The 16,641-nt window shown below is 57.2% G+C and overlaps 1 protein-coding gene across 1 annotated transcript; it reads right to left on the minus strand.

The window, feature by feature from the left end:
• Positions 1 to 2,516: 2,516 nt before the first annotated feature.
• On the minus strand, positions 2,517 to 8,672 carry NRSN2 (neurensin 2). The gene is made up of 3 exons (XM_005304900.4): positions 8,224 to 8,672; positions 5,700 to 5,890; positions 2,517 to 3,490 (listed from the first exon to the last, which is right to left on the minus strand). Exons 2-3 carry the CDS (start codon positions 5,883 to 5,885, stop codon positions 3,044 to 3,046), a joined length of 633 nt encoding a protein of 210 aa, XP_005304957.2. The 5' UTR covers positions 5,886 to 5,890; positions 8,224 to 8,672; the 3' UTR covers positions 2,517 to 3,043.
• Between the last annotated feature and the right edge of the window lie 7,969 nt (positions 8,673 to 16,641).

A 16,641-nucleotide genomic window follows, 5' to 3' on the forward strand; every position in this document is an offset into this window, starting at 1 on the left:
CTCCCACTGCTCTTTGCAGAAGCCACGTTTCATCGCATGCTGCACGGACCCTCTCCGGAGAGCTTGACCCAGATCTTACGGGGCATCGCATGGCCTCTGTGGGATGCAGAGTTTTGCAAAAATGGGCTGCGGGGCCCTGATCCTGCCCCCAGTGAAGATTGGGCCCCATGTGTGCAGGTTGCTGGAAGTGGTCCCTGTAGGCTCTGTGGAGACTCAATGAGCACCAGCCAGGTTGCAAGCATCCTTGAAACTGCCCCACTCCATGGGATCCTTGTGGATGGAAGGGGTGTGGAAGCAAGTCATTAGCATGGTACAAAGTACTTACCTGGGGACCGAGGGGAGGGGCTGCGAGGGCTGGCAAACAGGGCAGGAGGCAAAGGGTTGCCCCAGGTGTCCATATTTACTCCCGAGCAATGAATAAAACCCACCTGCATTAAAGTGACGCTATCAGGGGGGGTGCCGGGGGCGGTTGGAGGTGGAGGGATCCAGGTCGGGCAGCACAGCAGTCAGTACTGACTCCATTACCCCGGGAGGTCAGGTCCCATGTCACAGAGCTGAGCCGACTGATCAGGGAACAAGGGATAAGGAGCAGAAGCGGGATGTTTCTCCCAGGTCAGTTCCCTGGTCAGGGAGCCCGGGAAGCCTGAGCTGCGAGGGATTTGCTGCTCCCTGGGGTCTGCATGGAGACCGCCCCGGCTCCAGCATGGTAACGAGAACTGGGCAGGTAATGGGCCCAGCTGGGCAGGCGTGAGGCACTCCCAGAGCTCAGGGCTTGGTGCGCTGGGCAGAGGTGATCTCTGCTGCTCTCTGGAAAACTGCTCCCAGGCTCTGTGTCCTCAGGACCCGGCTGTCAGTGAGCCCTGGCACTGCCATGCCTCCAGCTCCGAGCTCTGAGCACACAGCTCCACCAGGCGGTGACGTGCGGGAAAGGAGCTGCCCGGATTCCTGCCTCTGCTCGGGGGAGGCCTGGGAACATGGGGCAGTCTGGGGTACGGGGGCAGAATGGGGAGGAACGCCTCCAGGGCCGGACATGGCATGGGTGGCTGTGCCCAGCGCGGGCTGTGCTCACCAGGGAGTGCTCACATAATCCTCTAGGACTCCCTGCCCCTGGGCTCCCTGCCTGCTCACGCCCTCCCTTGGTGTGTGTCACATGCCCCGGGCCATGGATTCCCCTGATCTCTCTGACTGGGGCACTGAAGCCGGCCCCAATCCAGGAAGTGCTGAATGGGGCCTTCGGATCGAGTCTGTTCTTGTCAATTGGACTGAACTCAGCCTCTGAACTTATCCATGGTGGACAGGGGCTGAACCTGGCCCATTTACCCAGAAGTCCCCGATGAGGGTGGGGAGTTGGATGAATGGGCTACGGGTCTGAACTGCCCCATGGCCCTGCAAAATCAATACTAAATCAATACTTTCCTAAATACTTCATGCCCAGGTACATTACTTTGCGGTAGTCCAGCTGTGAGGTGGCGAAGGCTTGAATCATTGAGGTCAAGTCATTGCCCATTTCCACCAGGACGGGACAGAGTCTCCTAACAAATATCTTGAATTAACCTTGCTGCCAACTCTCATGATTTGATTGCGAGTCTCACGATATTTGGTCTTTTCTTTCAGTCCCCAGCTCCTGGAGTCATGTGATTATATGAAACTCTCAGCTTTCACTTGAAGAAAATAACATTTATATCCCACCGTTGCAGAGAAAAGCATGCAAACCTGACCCCTAAAGGCTCCGAAACCAGTAAGCAAATAAAAAGAACACACCTTTTTTATTTTTAAAATCCCACGATTTAAGCCATTCTCCCCATCTTGGGGGCTCTGAATCATGCTTTTTCAACTCCTGGGTAGAGCTGGTCAAGAATTTTTCAAGGAAACATTTTTATCATTTGTCAAAACTGAAACTGTTCCTGAAAGTGGGTTGATTTAGAGGAATTTCCTGTCTCAAAAACCCAACCCTCAGGGTACAGAACAGGTGATGCACATTGAAGGTAAGAGGAATATCAAGGCCCAAGTCATGGGTGCTACTTACAAAGGGCTAAATTCCACTCCCAGTGGTACCCGTGCAAAACTGCTGACGTCAGTAGAGTGGCCTCACCATATCTGAGAAAAGAATGTGGCCAAAGTCAATAGCAGCGTCTAACTAGCCCTGCTTGGACTTGTGCTGGAGTCCCGCAGGAGTGTTGTGGGGTTTTCCTTGGGCTCTTCCACCTTCTGCATGTTTCATTCTCCTCCCTAGTCATTAACAGAACCTTATTCTGCATCTGCCTTTCATTAAAAACATATTCTAAACAGTAATTGAATGGCATTTGACCTCTGTAACCGTTGATCAGATTAGCCAATAACCCCTTTCAAGTGTCTAAAGGGTGGAAGCTGTGTCAAATGATTTGGTGATCTGATTAAGCATAGAATTGAATTAAGTTGTGGGAGTGGGTGGAAGGTGAAGGGTGCTGTCGTGTGAAACCCAGGGCTCATGGGATTGTGACAAAGTCATGCCGGAAATGACTGATGATGAACCTGAGTTTCTTTGTATCTTTATTGAACCAGCATGGAAGGAGGACATTGCTGGACCGGTACTCAGACACTTTCATCGGTTACAGCTGACCAGGAAGCAGGGCAGAGGAAGGTGGACCACAGAAAAGTTGGGACTTTGTCCATTAGGCGATGGCCAATCGCACTCCATCTCTACCTCCGAACGCAGTTTCCTTCTTGCTGATAGGTTGCAGTTGTAGCCCCGCCTCCAGATGATGTGGCATGAAATGATCCTATTGGCTTAAAGACTGAGTCAGGGGCATTTCTGTTCTGGTTTGAGCCAGGTGGCCTGGCCAGAAGACACCTCCAGCAGTTCTCAGATCTTCTCACATGGGGGCCAGGCCACACCCCTCCCCAGGTTCTGCAGATGAAGCAGCGGGAAGGGGTCCAAGGGCTGCACACACCTTCCTCCTGCTAGCGCTGAATGGTGACACGTCGGGGCTCCTTAGAGCCAGGGGCAGTGGGGCTGTTAATCGGGTGTGGCAGTAACACGGGGGAGACAGAAGAGCTCTTAGCTTCAGGGAGTGGGTGCGGTGGTGGAGGGGGACAGGAGGGGGCGCTGTGTGTCCCTCTTTGGCTGTATGTTTTGTATCTGCGAAGCGCCGAAGGGCACAGCCGGTGATCCTGCTGCTGCCGGTGGCATGATGATGGTGCTGTGCTTCTTCAGGGGGCTGTCCCGCAGAATGGGCGATAGCTGCTGCTCCTCCTCTTCCTCGCCCCCTCGCGCAGCCCTGCCCAGCACGCACGCCAGGGCGCCCGCCGCCCCCAGGGCCCCGGCCATGGCGCACAGGACAGCGCCCACCAGTCTGCAGGTCACCAGGGCATGGTTATAGGCCATCGCCTGCAGGTCAAGCACCATAAACTCTTCCTCGCCGATGCCCTCCAGCTTCGGGGGCACCAGGTACCCTGTGGCCAGCGCTGCGGCTCCAATCAGCAAGAGCAGCATTCCCGCTGAGAGACTCACCTGGGGGCCGGGATGCAAAGGGCTCCGTCAGCGTGCTACTAACGAGAGGAAAGGTTCTACCACGGGGGATGGGGACAGAATGGCCTAGGCACTGGCCTGGCACCCCCGAGAGCTGGGTTGCTAGTCCTGGCTCGGCCCTTGGGCACTCCCTCCCCCGCTCTGGGCCTCTGTTTCCCCTCCCACCCTTTGTCTCTAGACTGCTCTTCGGGGCAGGGACTGTCTCTTGCAGCGCCTGGCACCAGCGCACCTAAGACAAATTAACAACCCCAGCCCCACGGCGAGGACCCCACCATAACCCACTAGTCCATAGCCCAGCTCGGATAGCCCTAGGCAGTAACCCAAGGCCTGTGGCCAGCGGCTAGAGCCTGGACTCTACATTCAAATTCCCAGCTGGTAGGGCCCCTGAATTAGGCATTTGAGAAGCTGATCAGCGAGACTCATTAAAGAGTCTCTCTCTTGCCCCCCATGGAAAATGTTGCCCGATGAGCTGATTCTGTGCCCAGGGCCCCCGCTTTAATTGCAGGCCGGGGGTTGGGGCGTCTCTGAGTCTGTGCCCAGGGTCCCCGCTTTCATTGCAGGCCGGGGGATGGGGCGTCTCTGATTCTGTGCCCAGGGCCCCCGCTTTCATTGCAGGCCGGGGGATGGGGCGTCTCTGATTCTGTGCCCAGGGCCCCCGCTTTCATTGCAGGCCGGGGGATGGGGCGTCTCTGATTCTGTGCCCAGGGCCCCCGCTTTCATTGCAGGACGGGGGATGGGGCGTCTCTGAGTCTGTGCCCAGGGCCCCCGCTTTCATTGCAGGCCGGGGGATAGGGCGTCTCTGATTCTGTGCCCAGGGCCCCCGCTTTAATTGCAGGCCGGGGGTTGGGGCGTCTCTGATTCTGTGCCCAGGGCCCCCGCTTTCATTGCAGGCCAGGGGTTGGGGCGTCTCTGATTCTGCAGGGGCACAACGAGGACTCGAGCGAGGGGAGGAGAGGGCCGGGACCATGTCAGCACAGCAGCTGGATTGTATCCAGTGCTGCCGACTGATTCATTTGGGGGAGATGTCAGCTGATCTCTGGGCTACCTGCACAGTTGACCTGGTGACCCTTCACCGTCACATGACCAGGTGGGAAGCCCTGGCTTGAAATCCTCCTGAGCGCTGAGCTCCTTCCTCCTCTCTGACTAGCTGGGAAGCAGCGAGACGTTGCACCTTAGGGCCGTAGCGTGGTGGGCAGCTTGCATGCAAGAGGTTGGAACTGGGGGCAGAGAGTCAAGACTCCTGGGTTGCACCCCCCTCTGGCCTGAGACAACCAGGTCTCAGCCTGTGTGTGCCTCAGTTTCTTCCTCTCTAAAAAGGGGCTAAGGATCCCTCCCTGCCAGGGCTGAGTGCTGGGAAGTGAGTCGAGACCCTCCGATAAAAGGGGGAGTTGGGATTGGGACAGCGTGGGGGGCGGGGTGGTTTCTCCTCTGAGTCCACAGCGGTTCCTAGTGACCAGTGTCCAGACATCGGCTCTTCGCTGCCTCATTGACGCTAGACAGGCGCACGCTTGTAACTCAGCCTGGGAACAACTTACTGAGGGCTGCGGGAATTCTCCCTCAGCAGCCGGCTTTAGATGCGGATTGGATGGTTTCTCCAAGATCGGCTCTAATTCAAACAGGGATTATTTCGGGGAAGTCCCAGGGCCTGTGCTGGACAGGTCAGACTAGCTGATCACAGTGGCCTTGGAGTCTGTGGGTTGAGCAGAGGCCCAGGGCTGGGCTAGATGGAGTTGCTGCTTGCCAGCACGAAGGGGAGAGGTCCTGGGGAGGGGCAGGCTAGGGCTGCATTGGCTGAGCTGTGAGGGGGAGGCCGGTGCCGTACCTGCCTGCACGGTCTCTCAGCCGGACAACTGTGCGATCCAGAGAGCTGGGTGATCGCTGACGGCTGAACTGTCCGGCATCTCCGGCGTGCCGTGCCTCATCCTCCTCTGACCCTGGGGGAGGGTGTCTAGCTTCCTAACTGCGGGGCCAGAGCGGGTCCCTGAACAGGACACGCCAGGCAAGCCAAACCGGGAAGGAGGGGAAGGAACCCAGGCTCTTACTGTGGGCTGGAGAGTTTCAGGGGGAAATCCTGGGATGGGGCGTGACCTTCCCAGAGGTGACACCCAGATAGGGTGAGTGACCCTTGACCCCAGGCTCTGGGAGCAGAGCACCTCCCAGCAGGGGCTAATGATGCTGACATGGTTCTTACCTTCCAGACGAGGGAGGGCCATCCGCCATGGGCACGGGAGAGTGGGGGTTCGGTCACGTCATCAGCCAGACCGGCGCCGGTGCAGTCCTCGTAGAAGAGGTGCAGGTAGGAGCGGACCCCGTACCACTTCCCACGCTCCACGTTGGGTCCCCGGCTGCAGCCACACGACTGGTCGCGGGCAGGCATGGGGCCTGTGGAGGGGATTGAGAACGCTCAGCAGGACGTGCCTTCGCTGCTGATGCTAAGCTCGGGGACGTGAACACCTCCAGGAGCAGAGCTAGCCCTTTGCCCCATGGGCACGGCACATCAGGGATACCCACGAGACACATCCGGGCCCCATCCCCAGCTGGATGCCAGGACACGACCTCAGCCAGACATTCATGTCCTGTCCCCTGTGTCTGGCTAGAGGGCATCCCCTAGTGGTTAAAAGACAGGACTCCTGGGTTCCAAGCTGTGCTGATACCTAGCCAAGTGGCCTTGGGCCAGTCACTTAAATCTCAGTATGACTCAGTTTCCCCAGCTGTGAAGAATGTTCCCCCTGCTCTTTCTGAGCATGCCCCCACCCATTTTGTGGGGCAGGACACCACCAAGCTGGGTGCCACCTCCCTCCCATGGTGGGGTGGGCTCCCAGAGCCCTCGCCCAGCTGGAGACGCCGGGGAGCAGTTTCGCCTTCATCTTGGTCAGGACGTGATGTTTGAAAGCTGGGGGCAGAGAGGATCTGGTTAGCCAGAGCTGAGGGCTTAATGGCCAGGGCATGGGATAACAGTATCTGGGGGGATGGGGAGCCGAGGGGCGGGCATGGGGACAGGAGTGACAGCTCTGAACCACCACCTCAGCCTCCTGAGAGCGCCTCCTGCTGGTACCAAGGAGACATGGGCATTCTCAGTGAGTCAGGCCTAATATCCTAGGCCCATGGGGAGCTGGACTGGGCCCTTCAGAGCAGGGACAGCCCTTGCTGAGCCAAGACCCTGCTCCCACGGCTCCCCTGCTCAGCGTCAGGTTCCTGCCCCATTGATATCAAGGAGGGTTTGGCCAGGACCGGAGCCCATCGTCCTGTGGGCAGAATCAGCCTGCAGGACCTGGGAAGGGCCAATGAGATGATTGCTGGGTCACCTCCCACCAGGACGTTGGGGGAACCTGCAGCCCTGTGCTTTGCAAGCCTTGGGGCAGCCGGGGGGCAGCGTGACCGTCACGTGCCCGCGCTCCCTGGCGATCGGTTCCAGAGTCACTGGCTTTCGTGGGAGCTGAGATTGACACCTCTGGTGCACCCACCCATCGGGGGACCCTTCCTAGGTCCCAAACACCGGCCGGCCCTGCCGCTGAACAGAGACTGGCTCCATCCTTCCTATGGGCCCAGCCCCCTGCTAGGAGCACAGTGGGGCTGCAGGAGTTCCACTGCTTGCAGAATTGGGCCCTATATCAGGGTATCCCCAGTTACCCAATCGAGTGAGTGGAGGAGGAGGAGCTGGGAGCACTCGGCTCTGCCTCCTCATGCTGAAGCAATCCCCCCCCCACACACACACTTTTCCTATAGCGCTCACACCCACCCTGTCCTGCCTTTCCCCACCAATCACCGGGTCCGCCTGCAGTGGGGCTGATTGGGCATTGCCATGGGAACTGCCTCACTGGGCTTGGGCATGCTGACAGCAGAGCCGGTGTGTGGGGAGGGGGTGGAAATGGCAGAGCCTCCCTGCGGGGGACGAGGGGCAGGGGAGAAGGGGGACCCCTTCAGTCCCAGGGGGAGGGGTTTGAGAAGGATCTAGGGGCCAAATTCCTCGCTGGAGTAACCCTGGTGGAGTCACCGGAGTCGCACCCAGGGGCTGCTCTGAGAGGTGCCCCCCCCCCCCCCGCTGAAAGCCCTGTCCAGCACCCTGAGTGTCTGTGTTAATTTCAGGGAGCCCAGGCCTGGCTGGGGCCTTGCACTCAGCACCGACACATCGCCCAGCCAGAGAGACATGCCACGGGGCCTGGCATGGCGGAGGGTGATCCTGCACCCACAGGGCCTGTCTGCCAGGCCGTGGTGGTTAGCACAGGGTCATCCGAGAAGGCACCTCCCATCCTTGAGGAGCAGCAGCCTGGGAATAACCCCCTGCCCCAGTTCCGGCCAGTCGATCCATCCCTACCCGCATGGGCTACACCCCGATGCTGGGTTTGTGGCCCGGTTACTGGCACTGGGGCGTTTGTCATTCCTTTCCCGCTCCTGTACCGAGAAGCCCCATGTCCAGGCACGAAGTGTCTGTGAGGGGACCCTGTTGGCCCCAGACATCAGAAAATCTCCCCCGCTCCTTGGCTGGTGAGTCACAGGCGAGTAAACGCTACTGTCTGCCACGCTGCATCTCATTCTCACGCCCAACACCCCCCTCCCCGCCGATCGCTCCCCCCCTTCCTTCCTGCACTTCCATACATGTCCAGGATTTTAGCCCATCGATTTCCCCTTGTGCCCTGCTTGGCAGAGCCGTGCCAAGCCGCCTCCCCCGTGGTGTAACCTGCGGCAGTTCATGGAGCTGCCCCCGCTGCCCTTACCGCTGGCTGAGCTCCTAGCGCATCCTTTCCCCTCTGGGTTCTCCTCTGGGGATGGCCCCTTTGCTTGTGGGACGCCCTCCGGACCGAGACGCGTAGCGGGACGACAGATCTTGCTCCGACGGTATCCAAACTGCGACGGGCGCCTCCTCTCTCTGGCTGGCTGGGAAGCAGAGGGCGCCGGCTCGTGCCAGGGTTTGGCGGCCGGCGGGAGCTGGAGTTATTTTTCTTCTCCAAAGGGCTCAGCAGCACCCGCTGAATTGGAGGGGGCGAAAGGGGAGGGAGCAGGGCTGCGGGGGGCAGGCAGAGCAGCGAGGAGGGGGCGATGGAGAGAGAGCTGTTTACCTGTTGCAGTGGCCGGCTAGCCCAGCATCTGCCTGGCGTTTCCCAGCCAGCAGAAGCTTGTGAGAGACTGGCTACGCACAGCCGTGGAGCTGAGCAGTGTCTGAGTCAGAGGAAGAGAGAGGATGCGTGGCTGTGTGTGTCAGCGGGTCTGAGGAGATGGGAGCATGTGGAGGAGCCGTCAGTCGCAGCGCTGGGGAGTGCGGTGTGCCGGGGGCTGCCAGGCAGAGCGTGACCCCAGCCTGGTGGTTCAGCAAGGGCCCATCTTGGCTGGCAGGGCAGCCACGTTGGTGGCAAGATGAGAGGGGCAGAGTGGAGAGCCGCTGTCTCCTACGGTTCATGGGCAGGGCAGGCCTGCAGCGTCAGACTCTGCCCCCCGGCAGGATTCGGGTCTCGGAGACACTGGTGTAAACCCAGGTCTAGGATCCCTGAGAGTACAATCCAGCTCCAGGCCTCTGGGTGTGATGGCTGGTCCAGCCTCCAGGGCATCCGGCAGCCCCCTTGCTGGGCTTCCCAGGGCCATAGTTTTCTCCAGAGAGCCCAGCCAGGCTGGCAGGGATGAGAATCTCCCTCGGCTGTGGAGTTTCACTGACAGCTTGTAGCTTCGAGGGCATGTCCACAGCTTCCTGTTGTGCCGTCAAATCAAAGGCAGCTCCCTCGAAATCCATCGCCTTCCCCTGGGGCTTGCCCAGTGACCCAGCAGTTACTGACCAAGCATGGCCTCTCTGTAGGAACCACATTGCAAAGGGCAGAGCTGGGATTAGAACCCAGGCCTGACGCACAGCCCCACCCCCCTGCTAGGCAACGCTCCCCTCCCTGAGCTCAGACTAGAACCCTGGAGTCCTGCCTGCAGCCCGTGCTCTAGCTCACTAGGTCTCCAGGCCTCCCTTAGAAGCAATGTTCTAGCATAGCCAGGGCCGGCCGCAGGTTTGCTGGCTGTCTGGGCTGCGTTTTGGCCTGATGTGGTGCTGGTAGCACCTTCCCCAGCTCCCTGCCCTTGGATGGCACATAATGTTCCTTGCTCCCGGAGCCTGCGCAGGGACAGATGGCGCCTAGCTCTGAGCGGGGGAGCCCCAGCATGGCGGGGTGACACAGCAGGGCCTGGCCCCAAGTTTGGAGCCACAGAGACCCTTTTTGGTCCTAATGGCTTTCTCTCCTGAAGGCCTCGTCTCTGTGTTTCTCCACCCCCTTCTCTCTCCCCGGTCCTTCTCTTCCATTCTTCCCACTTCTGCGCTGTCTCCCCAGCCTGCCAGTCTTCTCTTTCAGCTCCTCTCCTGCCAACAACCCCCCTCCATGTTCCTGCCTGGCGACTGAGTGCCCTGCAAAGAGGAATGATCTGCAGCTACTCTCCCTGTGCTCTGATCGTCTGGGGCAGAGCCAGTGCTGGGCAGAGATGGTGCAGCGAAGGGGCACCCGTTGGGCGTGCTGCAGCGGTCCATCGAAGGAGCTGTGAGCATGCAGCACATGGCCTCTCAAAGGCTCTGTTGCTGGGGCAGAATTCTGACCCTGCATTCAGCCGATCACAGCGGTTGCTAAAACAACATCCCTACGGTGGGTTTGGAAACTTTCTGTTGCTAACAAACCCGGAGGAAACTGAGCTGCTGCTAGGATGCTCAGGTGAACCCAGGGGTGCGGACGGCACACCCAGGAGTCTACCTCCCATTGCTCTGAGGTCGAGCAATCCTGGATACTGGGCAGCTGGGACCCAGCACGAGGCTGGGCACCCCAGAGACACTGATGCCTACTGGGAAAGTGGGCACATCATAGGCACAGAGACGTGGCATAGCATTCATAGGGCATTGAGTGGGGGAGGGATTTAGTCATGGTGGCTGCTGCACTGAGAATAACCCAGTGCCCTTTGGGGCACGAAAACCAGGGCCAAAGCCCGCTGCTCGGTCACCACTGCGCCGCTCCGGGAACCCGCTGTGGGAGTACAATCTGCTCTGGCTGTAGGTCCTGCTCTGTCTGCCTGCGTGCCCCCTCCCTGCACGCCTGGAGCTGGGGGGATGTCGGGAGGGGATCCAGGGAGCAGGTTACGCTGCTGCTGCTGTCACTGTCTCCCCACTTTACCAACTCCCTGCCTTGCTTACAGCGTCCAGCCCACTGGCTTGTTTGTGACACTCCCAGAAGCAGAGGGGCCGTGCCCAGCCCTCCACGCCTGAGGCTGGGGATAGCAGGTCCGTCTCTCTCCACTCAAAGGCGAACACAGAGTTTTAATGCGAGCCGTTACGCTCAGACTGGATGTCTCTAAAAGAGACGGTCTGGCTCAGCCAGCGACGAGGGGCTGGGTGCAGGAATCCCTGGGGGAGACTCTCAGGCCTGTGCTTTGCAGGAGCTCAGCTGAGATGATCCTAATGGGCCCTTCTGGCTGGCAGATCTCTGCAGCTGATCATGGCAGAGCCCGCACAAAAGTGTTTCCAGACTGACCGGACGGGATCATTTGGACCTCAGTTTTCAGTCGCTGCCCAACATCGAGCACACTAGGAATTCAGAACAGAGACGTGCCTTACGCTTTGTCATGGTGGGGCTCAGCTCTCAAATGTAGATTGGACATAACTAGCACCCTTCCAAATTTAGGGCCAAGTTCTGCTTTTGGTTGGAAGGGTATAATCTGGAGTCACTCTGGATTTAATCCAGTGTGAGATCAGAAATTGAGCCATAGAGAGGCTAACTCACAGGGCTCAACTGGGCTTTGTAGAGAGTGTGGTGAGTGGAAGTTGGAGAGATGGTTAATTTAATTCCAAGTCTCTAAAGACCCGTTTCTCCTCATTCTCCCAGTAGGAATGGATGATGGGAAAGGATCTGTGTGAAGTCCAGGGGAGATGCAAGGCACATGAGAAGAAAGGAATAACTGAGGGGCTAGAAATATAAAAGGAAGAGGAAATAACTGGACTGGGGAGACTACAGAAAAAAACTGACCTTTGGGTTGGCTTATTATAACATGGGACGGGATGCAACATTTGGAATCTACTCTTTTCCCCTCCAAAAAAATAAAGTTTTGAGGTATTCAGATGCTGGGGGTTTGATCTGGATCCAAGCTCCCTCAAAATGTCGTGGGGATTTGGTTTGGGGGACCTATCCCTAGCAAACGTTAGATCCAGCCAAGCAGGGACCCACAGCCCCCTGGTTACGTGTTTGGTCCTGCTGTCACCTTGGTAACAGCTGCTTGGAGAGCAGAGGAGAAGATGAAAACAAGAGAGTTGGGTGTTAATTCCTTCGGGCGCCTTGGAGACAAGGCTTCCGGGGCAGAGGGGTGTATTTGGATCTCGAGTCTCCCGTTGTTGTGGTTGTTGTTGTTGTGCTCAGATTTATTTTACTATGTAAATGCGGTGGGATTAGAGGACGTGGCTCAGAGGCGTGAGCTGCCCTGCAGTTCACCCAATCCTGTAATTCCCCAGCTGGTGTAATAACTTTCTAATACTGGATACAGACAAGAGACCAGCTGCCCGGCCTAATCCAGCCATGAATTTCGGAGCAGTTCTAAAGGGATTTGAATGGCTCTATTATTTCCACATGGGTTTTATCTGCGGCAGGGGTGAGTTTTTTCAATTCTTCCCGGAGCCTCTCGGCAGTTGGCTCAGGGGACGGCTCGTTTGCCATGAGTCATAGGCCGGCGCCACCGCCCTGTTGCCACGGAGACAACTTTCGCTGGATGCTGAAGTTGACATTCATAGGCCGTTGGTTCTGGAAGGTGGAGCTGGGAGGCTCTTGCCACCCCAACGATAATGGATGTAGGGGTGTCCTGAGCCCCTCTGGAAGGATGAACACGCAAGAGATCCTACAGGAGCTGCTCAAGCCATCGGGTCTGGTCCGCTGATGCTTCGGAGGAGAGCAAATAAACCTCATTAGAACCTCCGGCGCCTTCCCCCCATGCGTCTCAGTACTCTTTGGGGACATTAAACAGGAGTAGTTTGCTGCTGGGGGTTAGCTTACTTGCCCCCCCCAGGTGTGCCAGGCTACACACCGTGTAGGGACCCCCATCCCAATCCACTGATACCCTGACCTGTCGAGTCAGACGTCCCCATCGAAGGATCACAGCGGTTGAAGCTCTGAGCGAAGTGCTTAGCCCAGAAGGCACAACAATGCTGCCTTGCTAGCTAGCCAAGGAAGGGGAGTGTGGTACTTAGTGGCTTGGGGTGAAGTCCTGGCCCCACTGAAGTCAATGGGAACTTTGCCATAGATTTCAGTCTAGCCAGGATCTCAGCCATGGCCTCCACGAGGTCGATGCTAGTCCAAGCTCCAACGGTGTGATCATGGGCAAGTCTCTTACCCTCCCCAGCTGCTGCTTCTGGGGAGAGTGGCTGCAGGCTGCAGCGAGGCACACCGAGAACCGGGGAAGCAGGACAGCTGGGCCCTCCCCACAGCCCAGTCCATCCAGGCCTCTCTGCCAAGCCTTGCCCACACGTCGGACTAGCGAGCACTAACCGCAGGGGTGGGTTTTGTGGGGCAGACCGAGAACACCGGCTGCTAGACGGGGGCCCGATGGCAACATAAGCGACCTCCAATCCTTGCTGTCACGGGACTGATTTCAGTCGGCAACCCAGGGAAAGGCTCCAGCCCCTCTGCCTCTGGGCTGCCTGTTTCCCTGGACTGCTCTCCCATCTGCCTGGTATGTCCGACGTGTCTTCCGGGTCCCTCAGGCCCCTTTGTGCTCCGGCCTGCCACCGGGAGGCTGAGGGTTACCTCCCTGCCCTTGGCACTACCCAGCCTGCTCTAACCTGGTTGCTCTGGCAAACCCAGCTCCCAGCCTTGGCGTCTCTCCAGGCTCTGGGTGCTGGAGCCTGTCTTGTGTAACAGGTGAAGGGGGCTGGGCTCGTGTCTAGTACTCAAGTGACACTGACGACAGTTGGGCTGGTGTTTGACACGGATGTTTAAAGGAGGGTGAGTTTTAGGCCTCGAATTGTTACAACAGGACAGGGAAAGTCCAGCAGAGTCTAAACGTTTGGGGTTTGGTGTGTTTTTAAAATCCACCCTTTCCATGGTTAAGCTCTTTCTTTTTCTTTCAAAAAAGGTTTATATTTGTGGTACCCACAATAACCAAGGTATTGTGCCCCCTGCTGGGTCTTTGGCAGCTGCTAACTAGCCAGACCCCAGTGACACTGAGACCCAAAGGGCACTTTGGCTGGACGTCAGGCTTTATTCAAGGGACTGATTTGATAAAATCATCTGTGTTCATTTCAGCTTCGAGCCAGACCTGGTGACTGAGTTCCTGTTTGCCACGCACACAGTCCTGCCAGCCGCTGAGTGCCCCCTCCCCTTTACCATGTGCGTGTGTGCATACACGGCACACAGAGGACACCGCACAGACTGCACGCACCTTTAAAGGTAACTCAACACTTTATTCTTCTCTCAGCTCCCAGCCTTCCCCGCCAAGCAAACAACGAACACGTAATTTGCTATTTTAATGGGAGAAGCAAATCCCAGACATTGTCTCAGGGGGAGAATTTGCTTTTTCACTATATTAAAAACGGGGCCTGTCCCGGAGTTCTGGCCGTTAAGAGTGGAGGGACTTTGGGGCCGGGGGTTGAGTTTTAAGTGATTCTGTTGGGCGGCGGCACCGTCGGAGCCTCTGGGACATAAAGGGCCCTGTGACCTGCTTCAGGGTCTAGTTTCCTCTTCACTCCCCCCCTTTCCCTAGGTGGAGGGTTGTTACCGTCCCCCAAGGTATCGTCCTGTCTGTAGCTGCTACCCCCGCTGGCCAGCAGATGTCTCCGTGAACCACACAGCAGCAGCCTCGTTTCCTGTCTGTTGGTCTCCTAGAAGCGTGGGGGGACCCTGCCCTGGGCTGCTGTGATGCTCAGGCAGGTCTGGGGGATGGTGCCAGAGAAGGAGAAGAGGAGACTAGAGGCAGCTGGGTCCCTGTACAGTCTGGCTCCCTTGAGACACTTGTAACGCACCCTCTGCCCCGTAGGACGGAGGCTGGTGGTGGGTGCAATGCAAAGGCTGCGTCACTTTGCCTGCGAGGTTTCCATACACCCCTGTGTGTTGATGAATCACGCAGAAAGAGGTAGCAGGTTCCCGGGGAGGGCCTAGTGACCTGAGCCTCGGGTCGGAAACACCTGAACAGCTGCAAGCACAGGCCTGTGTCCATGCAATTTCCTGTGGCACAGAGAGAGGTGCCTCATCAGAGACTGAAAACCAAGGTCTCGTCTGCTTTGTGTGGGCATGAAAGAATTCCCGGCACTGTTCCAATGGTTTCCTTGAGCAGAACTCCCCCCAACCCTGGCTGAATGCCAGCTCTCTGTCTGTCTGCTGCCCTATACCCCAGAGGTGGCTGCATTTCCGTGATGCTGCATATAGTGGTATGAAATACCGTATGCATGTGAAAGGGAACCTCACTTTCCCTGCCTGTCAGAGGGGGGGATACTAATTCCTACCTGCCTTTGGAAAGTGCTTTGAGATGCCAGGATGAAAACGCTGTGGAAGCACAAAGTTAGGAGACCATGGTGCAAGCAGAGGCTGGGGCTGGGAATGTGGCTCTCTGCTCCCTTGCTCTGGTGTGGAGCTCTTGTGAGAAGGGGCATATTACAGCTGGACATGGGGACATTCAGGGATAAGACAGGAGCAGAGCATGTAGCTCTACTGAACTACTGTGAACAGCTCCAGGGAGGGAATGAATGGGGACTGGAGACGGTCGGCATGGAGAGCGGGGAGGAAATTTTCCACAAAAAGGGAATTTTGACCCAGAATCCAATGAAATTCACGAAAACGTTTCTGCGAGATTTGTAATGTATTTTTGGAGGGGGGGGGGGATTTCTGTTCTCCCAGCTTTCCGGGTGTGTCTGTGGAGGGTGCGGCTCCTGGTTCTAGGGCACTGCTGCAGACAGAGCCTGGGGATTTGCCCCTTCTACATTGGAAGTGTCTGTGCAGCAGAACTACAGTGAGAGTCGCCCTTTTCGGCCGCAGCGGTAGTAGCTAGGTGGTGCCTTGTGCTGAGCAGAGCTGGGCTTGGCTGGTGTTTGGATGGGAGACCGCTAAGGAAAATCTAGCCACTGCAGTTGGTGGCAATTCACTAGCGGGTGCTTTCCCCCCCAGTCAGTAGTAGATCAGCGCAGGAGTCGTTGGGCCCTGCATTTAACCCTCTTAGAATGGGTAGTGAGTCACGTCCGTACTGTTAGCTCTGCTAGGAGCCGTGATGACGTCTCGGAGCATGCCTAGCACGAACGAGAAGTTTCCCAGCACCTGGGCATGCTGAGACTGATCTGAGTGCTCATGTGGTTAGTGAAAAGGGCTGGCCTTTCGCTCCAGCCATCAGCCTTCTGAGTGAGTTACAACAGTGGTTCTCAACCAGGGGACACGTCCCCTTGGGGTCCGCAGAGATCTTCCAGGGGGACATCAGCTCATCTAGAGATTTGCCTAGTTCTACAACAGGCTACAGGAAAAGCACTAGTGAAGTCAGTACCAACTAACAGTTCAGGCAAGGACTTGATTATACGGCTCTCTCTGTGATTCACTGAAATGTAAGTACTGTACTGTATGTATATTCCAGTTGATGTATTTTATAATCCTATGGGAACAATGAGAACGGAAGCAGTTTTTCAGTAATAGTGGCTGTGACCCTTTTGTGGTTTTATGCCTGATTTTGTAAGCAAGTAACTTAGTGAAACTTGGGTGTACACCACTGCGTTACAGTATCCCAGCCAAAGTCCAAGTCAGGCCATTACATGCTGCTTCCTTACACGTCTCCATTGCGCTTTCAAATGGATAGTTTTCCTCTTCGCTCCCTGCCCTATGTGCACATGCGTGTGTGGGTCCTGTTTGTAAAGCCCCTGGAGGTGATGGTTCTGTATGAGTGGATGGTGCTATTTGGACTCGTAAGCACATGGCTTGCGGGATTTGGCTGATTTTGTGGTGTCCGTGGGGCTGGTAAACCGGGGTTCAGCGGGCTGGATCAGAGAAAGGGGCAGGCTATTCCTAGGGGTTCTTGTGCAAAGAGAGGGGGGATTGATTCTGCTCTCACGGCAGTGTAAATCAGGAGTAACTCCGTTGTAACCAGTGGTGTAACACTAGGGTCAGGCTGGCAGTGGAGGTGAGCTGAGACAGAAACAGAGGCACAAACCGAGTGAGAAGAGCACCTGA

The sequence above is a fragment of the Chrysemys picta genome, chromosome 13 (assembly GCF_011386835.1).
Source record: "Chrysemys picta bellii isolate R12L10 chromosome 13, ASM1138683v2, whole genome shotgun sequence".
Classification (NCBI taxonomy): Eukaryota; Metazoa; Chordata; order Testudines; family Emydidae; genus Chrysemys; species Chrysemys picta.